Source organism: Rutidosis leptorrhynchoides, chromosome 2, assembly GCF_046630445.1.
Source record: "Rutidosis leptorrhynchoides isolate AG116_Rl617_1_P2 chromosome 2, CSIRO_AGI_Rlap_v1, whole genome shotgun sequence".
NCBI lineage: Eukaryota > Viridiplantae > Streptophyta > Magnoliopsida > Asterales > Asteraceae > Rutidosis > Rutidosis leptorrhynchoides.
The window spans coordinates 673,503,977-673,513,778 of NC_092334.1; the positions used below are offsets into that span (position 1 = coordinate 673,503,977).

At 35.4% G+C, this 9,802-nt stretch overlaps 1 protein-coding gene across 1 annotated transcript; it reads left to right on the forward strand.

Moving 5' to 3' along the window:
• The first annotated feature begins 928 nt into the window (after positions 1-928).
• On the forward strand, positions 929-4,830 carry LOC139893934 (cytochrome P450 734A1). Its single transcript, XM_071877137.1, has 4 exons — positions 929-1,423; positions 3,115-3,365; positions 3,440-3,788; positions 4,201-4,830. The coding sequence occupies exons 1-4, from the start codon at positions 929-931 to the stop codon at positions 4,618-4,620; spliced, it is 1,515 nt and encodes a 504-aa protein (XP_071733238.1). The 3' UTR covers positions 4,621-4,830.
• The last annotated feature ends 4,972 nt before the right edge of the window (positions 4,831-9,802 follow it).

A 9,802-nucleotide genomic window follows, 5' to 3' on the forward strand; every position in this document is an offset into this window, starting at 1 on the left:
TCAATACCCGCTTCTTCCTTTCCAAAAATCCCTTTGAATCAAATGGGTGTTTGAGTTCTTGAGAGAAATATGAAAAGAAAAGGAAAAAGAAATGAATAAATGAAATGGGTGGATGAGGTTAAGTCCACAAATCTGGCTCAAACGCAAAAAGACCGAAATGCCCTTTTTAAAACTCTAAAATAACAAAGGAGTCTGCCAGCGACCATTTGCGCGGCGCGCCATGACCCCGCGCGGCGCGCGACTGGGCAGAATCAGAATCCAGGGTCTTACAGAACCCCTTGTGTTCTTATGAGTTGTACATTTTTTTTTTGGACAGCGATTGGGATTACCCGAGGGGGACTAAACCACCCTTCGCGGTCATCTCCCGTTTCGACTATGCCGATGCAGCGATAATAACCCCGCCCCATCGGCCATCGCTGCCCGGGAGGAAACCTTGAAACCGATCATAGGGCACGGCCAAGTAAAACCCCCTCCCCTTTACCCCCCAAATGATATGGAAAAAGTGTCATGAGTGGATACTTCATGGCAGGAATGAAATTGTATTTTTTATATGTAGCCAACGGGAGTCGAACTCTTGACCTCCCCTAAAGGAGGCAGGCCACCAAACGCCGGACCACATCACAACTTCTATGAGTTGTACATTATAGTCAAACAATTAAAGATATAGTATTAGATATAAAAACCTTCTCAAAGTATACTCCTAATTAATAAAATAACCAAAATAATCACCTAAAACTTAAACGATATATAGTCAAACAGACAAGCACTTAAAGATATACTCCAGTATTAGACGTATCTTTCAAGAAAAAATATAAACACTAAAAAATACAACTAACTCGAGTTGAGTAAGATGCATGATAGTCAACACTCAACACCAGCTAGAGAAAGCAACTTTCTATCACTCAAACACACACACATAACAAGAAAAATGAATATTTTGTTGTTTCTTTCAATTCTGTCATTATTCCTAATCATTTTCATTACCCTATACAAGTTCATATGGATCCCATTTCGGATCCAACACCACTTCCATAAACAAGGAATCACGGGTCCCATCTATCGTCCGATATTCGGAAACTCAGCTGGGATTCGACGAAAAATGATCGCTGAAGTGGAATCATCACGCTCGGTTTCATTTAACCATGATGAAGTTGTTAAAAGAGTGATGCCACATTATTACAATTGGTCAAAGGTATATGGAGATCCATTTCTTTATTGGTTTGGGTCAAAGGGGAGATTAGCTGTATCAGACCCGGATATGATCAAGGAGATATTAGTGAATAAGAGTGGGTCATTTGGGAAGATCCGGTTCAACCCGGTTTTTAAAGGTTTGTTTGGAGAAGGACTTGTTGGGTTAGAAGGAGAGAGATGGGTTGTTCATAGAAGGATCACTAGTCAGGCTTTTAACATGGAAAGAGTTAAGGTATAAAATTACTTTATTTTTTGAAGTTAAATATTTAATTTAATGGAAAATTATTTAATGCGGTAGTATGTTTATCCATACACAACCTATTTTCATCCGTATAGTATATTAAATATTAAATATTTGGACTATTTTACTCTCTCTACATTAACATGGTCAAAAAAGAAGGGTCAAATGAAGGGATAAAATGATCCAAAAACTTAATTTAGTTGTGTATGATTAAAAAATAATTGTCTAAGTATACCTCATTTCACTATCTATAATCTGTAAAATTCTTTCACGAGAAAGACTTTGTTTACTGATACAACCCGTATATATTCGTGTAACGTAGCTTGTAATTTTTATTTTTATTGTAACTTTTTACATTGTATAAGAGGCATATATTCACTTAATTTAGGTTACAAAATTTACATATTTATTGGTTTCGATTGGAGTGTAAATGAACCGGACAAAGATCGACTCGTTAAAAGCTCGACTGAGCTTAATCGAGCTCGATGAATATATGTTAGAGATCCTTTAGTTAGTGAGTTTGAGCTTCTTATGTCGAGATTGAACATGATCACAAGGCTAAACGAACATGTTGTTTACATACATGTATAATAATATATAATAAATATTTATTTGTGGTAAAAGATTGATTAGCGGCAACCTCGACAGCCCACAATTGGCGTTTATTTCCATAATGTGAGGTCATATATGACTCGCTAAGAGCTCTAGGAGTCGAGCACTTTTGCCACCGTTAAAGAGATTTAACACCGGGGACACCGGTGCGCACCACTCCCCTCCGGTGTTAAATCACCGTTAAATCAATGTTAAATGCTTCAACGTTACCTAGCTAACGGTGTGTTTAGAGATTTAACACCGGAGACACCGGTGCACACCACTCCCCTCCGATGTTAAATCACCGTTAAATCACCAAAATATTATTTTTATTTATATTATATTTTTTATTAGTTAAATAAACTAAATAATAATAATTAAATAATGATTTAACACTGAGATTTAACACTGAACCATTTCCCCTGTTTTGACCTCAGTGTTAAATCCAGTGTTAAATTTAAACTGTGATTTAACACCGAACGACTCTCTGTGCTCTAAGCGGTTGTGGCTATGGGGGTGGCAATGTACGAACCCCTAAAATCTGCTTATTTGTGGCAAAATGCTCTCACCCATTACCAACTGAGTTACAAGCCATTGTCATAAATTAATATTTATACAATAATAACCATATGTTTATGTTATTATAATATAAGAATATATAAACGATTTGAACTCGAGTCCAGGTCGATCTTGTATAATTTTCTACGATTTGAACTCAAACATGATATATGAGACTCATGAAAATGAGCGGAACTCGAGCTCTTTAAATTTTAAAAGAACTGAATTTGCGTCTAATCGAGTCGAGCTTGACTCGGCTGGTACCGGGTGAATTGCGCATTATGCGCACCCTCTAGTCACACTCCCTTTTTGATCAATTTGGCATAGCCAGGAATTGAACCCGGGTGATGTGCTTCATTAGGCAACTCGGTGGCCACTCAGGCAAGCCTGAATGGTTCTCGTTTAAGCCTATAAATTGAGAGTTTTATTACGAATAATACTTTGATTGTAAAATCTTTACTTTAAGAAGAGTAGTGATAATTAAGGATAAGTGAAGCCCAGTCGGGCCAACTAATGTGTCTTTGGTCCCGTAGGAATGGGTGCCTGAAATAGTTGATAGTATTCAAAATATGATGAGCAAATGGGATGAGAAAATGGAAGAAACAAACAAATTTGAACTCGAATTTGATGCTTACAAAGAGTTTCACGACCTCTCGGCTGATGTAATATCACGAACAGCTTTCGGAAGCAATTTTGTTGAAGGTAAACGGATCATCGAGTTGCAAGAGCAACAAGCCGTGCTTGTTTTGCAAGCCGCACGAAATGTCTACATTCCAGGATTCAGGTAAGTTTTCGTGATAGTGTTCCATTTGTGTTTGTTGAACTAGCATCATAATTTGATTCTTGTTGTATGTATAGATATCTACCGACGAAACGAAATAGGATATTGTGGAAGCTCGAGAAACAAACTACGGAGTTAGTAAGGGATCTTATCAAGAAAAACAAAAATATGATGCCCAACACGAATACTCTACTCGCTTCGTTGATGTATCCTTATAAAAAAGACGACATACTTGATCTAAAAGAGATTGTGGACGAATGCAAGACATTTTATTTCGCCGGAAAAGAAACAACGGCTAATCTTTTGACATGGGTGTTTCTCCTTCTTGGGTTGCATCAAGAATGGCAAAACAAGACTCGAGAAGAAGTTGTTCGCGTATGTGGTGACAAGTCTCCCAATGCCGAAAATTTGGCTAACCTGAAAATTGTAAGTTTAAATATCAATATTGTATCACGCTACTTAAATTTTATAAGTGTCTTTAGTGTAGCAGTAAGTGGCGGATCCAAGAAATTTTACTCACATGAGAAAAAGTTGCTAATAAAATGGTTGAATTTTCTTTTTTGACATCAGTTTGGGATCACCCTGGAGGACTAAATCACCCACGCGTTCATCTTCTGTAGTTGCATAACCTGCCCCCAACTACTGCCCTGGAGGAAACCCGGAACAATCTGAGGGCATGACGGGTAAAACCCCCTCCTCGCTGCCCCCGCACTAAGCGAAAGGCGACCTGGATAACCTAAGGTGGCTCTGCCCCTGCTAGCAGTATGACATGTGTGATACGCATGGTTTGCTGTGGATTTTATGTTCTATAAAGAATTTATTTAATTGTGTCGAACAGGTTAGCATGATATTGAATGAAACACTTCGACTCTATCCTCCGGCCGTTATGATGATGAGGCAAGCGTATGAAGACGTGAGAGTAGGTAATAAACTCGATATTCCAAATGGTACACAACTATTCTTAGCCATGACAGCGGTTCATCACGATGCAAGAATTTGGGGTGAAGATGCGAATGAGTTTAACCCAATGAGGTTTGCGGAGCCTAGGAACCATTTAGCCTCATACTTCCCATTTGGTTTGGGATCTAGAATTTGTGTTGGTCAAAATCTAGCAATGGTCGAGGCGAAAATTGTATTGGCGATGATTGTTCGACATTACTCATTTGTGGTTTCATCTTCATATGTTCATGCTCCAATGCAGTCACTAACTTTGCAACCTCAATATGGTGCTCAAATAATCTTCAGTAAAAGGAGTTAGAATATGTGTTCACTATACAATTTGATCTTCTGAAGTTGTTTTTGATGTTCTTATGTTTGTACCATACACTTTTTACATGTGTTTCTTGATATTTCCATAAAAATAGCAAACTGAATAGTTTGTCACCAATATTTAATTTCCTATAATCAGAGTGTGAATGTGTGCATATTTGAGAGGGGCAATTGACCCCTCAAGGGTTCAAATCTTTATAAATTCGGTTGTTGGTTCATATAGTGGGTTAAAAGTATAATAGATTGGGTTGAGAATCTTGATGAATTCAACTTATGAGTGCGCTAATATAGTTTCTTTGTATTGTCAAACTACACCAATTAACTTGCCTTCATCAAAAATTTGAATCTCGAACGCAAGCCAAAGATGCTGTTTATAGTCTCAATGGTCGCGTTGTGTTTGGCAAACGAATTTTCGTTGGTTATGCTAAAACCGAGATGAGAATGAATAAATTCACCTACAGGAGTAACGAGTCCAATTTCCACAGTCCTCCCCCTATTAGTCGCCTTCAACCTGACGGTGATTTGCTTCAAACTTTGGGACACTCTGTTATGCTTGTTGATAAAGTCCCCATCACCCAAGAAAAAGTGCTTAGGTGGTTACAGAATAGAAACATACAGATTATCACTGCAAGTTTATGGGGTGCTTATGGTTGTGTTATTCATTGTAAAGACTTGAGTGGCTTTGATAGAGCTATGCAAGGTCCTTCGATGTGCGGGGACGAATTTGAAGGATTAATGTGCAAGGTACAACATATAACTATATGGCCAAATTCATTTGAGCCTTCGGGGTCACACACATATACACCGAGACGTCAAATAAATATATATATGATGTATATATATTACTCAAGTAACAAAATAGTAAATCGAAATTAATTCATTTACTATTCATATGAATAGTAAATGAAACGAAATTAATTAATTTACTATTCACATGAAAGTGACATGATAGAAATTATTAATTATAAGTTTCATAAACTACCCCTAAAGTATTTGAGAAATACGACTTTATCGTTTAATGAATTTAACAATCCGTATCTTATTTCTATTTCAATATCTTTGTTTTGAAAAAGTAGTTTGTCTTTTAAAGGAAAATATATCCGTGATCAAAATTGATTGATACACTTCACTTTACTTCATATTATATATCAATCTTCATTTTACATGATAATGGATATGGACGAGAGAATTGAAAAGAGAGTAAGTAAGAAAAAAATAAGATTGTTTCATACGGAGTATCATTTTGAGTTCATAATATTAATCAAAGGTTGATTAATTATTACTTGGGTTTGGACTAGCATCCATTGACGGTTGTTTGAAGTGTAGTGTGGACTATCCAAAGAGACGGTCATACTTTTGATCGTAGGTTTCTCTCCGTTCAATCAGTTTCTTCAAGAAAAGGTATATCGTTTACTCACTTTTTGAATTACATATTTTGACAATTATTAGTGGTGTAACTGGATCTTTGGGATCGTTAATCATGTGCATGTTTCATTAAATAAGTGAAAATTTAATCTTATTAAATTTTGTTCATAAAATAATAAAAGATTATTATTTTAACTATCCGCTGCGTTAATCTGATTTGGTAAAAGTACACACGATTTTCCAACAGTGGTATCAGAGCCGCTTTTACACCATCTTAATTGTCGCGTGATTTTCTTTAAATTTAGCTTTGTGGTGAATTGGTAAAAATTCGAAACCTTTTTGGTTTTTAAAGTCAACGCGGTTGATTTAGACTTAACCTCATGACGCACAAATATGATTGAAAGAATATCACTATTTTAAATTGTAGATTTAATTGTTATGGCTTGAATATTTATTATAATTGTTGATTGTTATATTCCATGGTTATACACATGCATTGTAACCATGGACAAGCCATATATAGGTTTTAATAATGTAGTTATTAAAATTGTGATTGCATACATAGCCCGTAATGCCCCGACCTATGTGATTGTTGTGATTGTTGATTACGGCAATATTATATCATGTTGATTATTTATTTTATTAGAAAGGCCATTTTGAAGCCAAAGTTGTATTGTATTTATTTTTCATTTTCATAGTACTGTTTTTAAGTTTATTCTAAATTGTAAAAGTATTAGATTAGTTATATTTTTCAATTTTAAATAAATGTAACAAGATGAAAATTGAAGATAAGGATGCAACGCGAAGTTTGACTTAGAAGATGGCGAACAGGTCAATTTGACAACGATGGCGTTTGTCAAGTTTTCACTTAATTCTTGAATTAAGTGGGAGCTACGATATTACCCTTAGTTTGACCTCTTGATCCCATGTCGGCTCATGGGATCAAGCATAGGATTTTTGGGCTAGGCTATGTGTGTGTGATGCATGGTTGTGTTTTATTTTACGCATTTATATTTAATGGTTGATTATAATATATGCTAAATGCTTTTGATGAAAACATTAAATAAAACCGGTAACGAGTTTCAAATATTAAAATTGATGATTTTAAAAGGTTAAACCCTAACGAGTTTAAAGTTAAATAATTTTGAGACTCAAATTATATATATGTTTTTTTGATGAAAACATTAACTAAAACTCTAAACGAGTTTCAAAGATTAAAATTGATGATTTTAAAATAAGTTAAACTCTAACGAGTTTAATGTTAAATGATTTTGAAAGTCAAATAAAATATATGGACGACATCTTTTAAAACTGTTTTAAAACGATACACGTTAGTGTATTTGTTATTTTTATATCCTATAAATTAAATAACAAATTAGATCACAAACATAATCGACATATACAATTGGTTAAAATGTTTTTTAACTAATAGTGTAGCGAATCTTGTGTGCATGCATTATTCGTTGACACAAACTTTTTCCAAAATACCCGTCAAATTTAAGTCATGCCATCCAATGAGCTTGCAAACACTCCTCGTTATTTTTCTGATCTAGTGAGACTAGGCTGAATTATAGCCACGAGGTGGATTTTTCGATCTAGTGAGACTAGCGTGAATTTCCACTGTTTTCAAATTGGACGACTTAATCGTATTCACGGTGAGACCTGAGTTCGAGGCAAGGATGAGACAAACATGTTAGTAGATAATAGTGGTTTGTTGAACTACACATATCTCAAGGTCTCATAAAGATCTAAGAGTTGCACTTGTAATGCAATTGGTACCCGTTACCTACCAATAGACTCCATAACTGCTAGCTGATCAACAGATGTGGCTATGGAACCTCTATGTGGATCTTAGGCTTTCGTAAATTAATTGTTTTTTTAAAATATTATAAAAACTTGGGTAGTTAATTTATTAAAGCTCAATATCGAAAATACTAAATTGAATCTTATATCTATTGTAGATGTCAAATAATCAAAACGTAAACCAAAACACACTTCCTTCTTTGTTGGAGAAGGATAAACTCAATGTTCAAACTTCCTAGACTGACACTGCAACCTGAGAATTGTTCTCAAGCATACATGAAAGTTGAACAAAATTTAGAACCCTTATTCATACTTCCTGTTGTGGCAGTTGCTGCTGCTCAGCAAAATTCCTATCGGATGTTGTTCGATGATCAGGAAGAAATATGATTGAAGGGTGAAAAAGAATAAGCCGAATATTTTGTGGAAGGAAAATGACAAATCATTTGCTAGGAAAAATATTCCACCTTCCAAGAAGGAAAGCCCAACAAAAGACGCTGAATGTTTCCATTGTGGAAAGGTTGGCAATTGGAGAAGGAAGTTGTCCTATCTTCAAATCTGAGCTGAGAAAAGGCAACGCTGGTGAGACTAGCAAATCAGGTATATTCCATAAATAGTTATATACTTCTTCTAGTGATTCCTATATCTTTGTTAACTGGTTGTGGCCTTCACACCTGTAACAATATGAAGGGAATGAGAAGAAGTAATAGACTAAAGAAAGGCACACTGGATTTGCAAGTAGGCAAGGGGGATCAAGTTTTTGTTAAAGCTATTGGTACCTCTGAACTTACTTCTCTAAGTGGTCTTATTGTTTTGTTAGAACAATAGCATTATGCTCTCAATACTGCGAGCGACATAGTTTGAAAGATGCTAGTTTTGAACTTGCATTTACACACTTAGATATTTCAGTTTCTAAGGATAATATATTTATCTTAATACCTATCCACGTGATGGTATTTTTGAAATTGATATGCATAGTGTAATTTCAAATGAGAATTCTGTGTATACCTACATCGCCAAAGTCTTCAAGCAAGACTTGAATAAGACCTATCTATGACATTGTCATATGAGTCATATAAACAAACAATGCATTTCAAAACTCCAGTCTAATGGACTTTTGGAATCAATTGGCTCTGAGTCATTTGATGTATGCGAGTCATGTTTATGTGAAAAGATGACAAATGCTTCTTTCTCCGATTTAGGTAAAAGAGCTAAAGATCTTTTAGGACTAATACATACTGTTGTATGTAGCCCTTTAAGAACAATGTATAGATTTAGTTAATTTTACTTCATTACATTTACTGATGAGTACAGTAGCTATGATTATGTTCACTTGCTGAAACATAAACATACAACTATTTTACCATTCAAAAGTATTCCAAAATGAAGTAGATAATCAGCTTGGAAAGACCATTAAAGCACTTCGCTCCGATGGAGTAAGTGAGTTTATGAGTCAAGAGTTTTTGGACCACCTAAAGAATTGTGGGATTGTCTCATGGTTCACTCTACCTTACACACCACAACACGATGGTGTGTCTGAGTAAGAGGAATCAACTTTACTTGATATAGTTTGATTTATGATGAGTCTGATTTCTCTACTACAGTCTTTTAGGGATATGTATGAGAGTCTGCTGCAGGCATACTCAATGTGATTTCAACTATGAAGGAATAAAAGACACCATATGAGTTATGGCATGGGAAGAATCCCAAGTTGTCTTATCTCAAAGTCTGGGATTGTGAAGCGTATGTGAAGCATGACACTTCAAACAAATTAGTACCCAGAACTATCCAATGTTACTTTGTACGATACATAAAGGAAACAATAGGTTACTACTTTTACTACTAAGCTGAAGACAACATGTTTTCTGCTCGGTCTGCTGAATTCCTAGAAAGAGATCTTCTCTTACAAGAAGTCAGTGGGAGTAAAGTAGATCTTGAAGAAATTCAAGTACTTTAAAGTAACATACCTTCAATAAACACTAGCAATCCACACGTTGAAACTGAGC

What these genes read in the sequence shown, in the direction of transcription:
- LOC139893934 (XM_071877137.1), top strand. Translation starts at nt 929, where the DNA reads ATGAATATTTTGTTGTTTCTTTCAATTCTGTCATTATTCCTAATCATT. An exon ending in TTAACATGGAAAGAGTTAAG is followed by an intron (nt 1,424 to 3,114) that starts GTATAAAATTAC and finishes TTGGTCCCGTAG; the next exon opens with GAATGGGTGCCTGAAATAGT. An exon ending in ATTTGGCTAACCTGAAAATT is followed by an intron (nt 3,789 to 4,200) that starts GTAAGTTTAAAT and finishes TGTGTCGAACAG; the next exon opens with GTTAGCATGATATTGAATGA.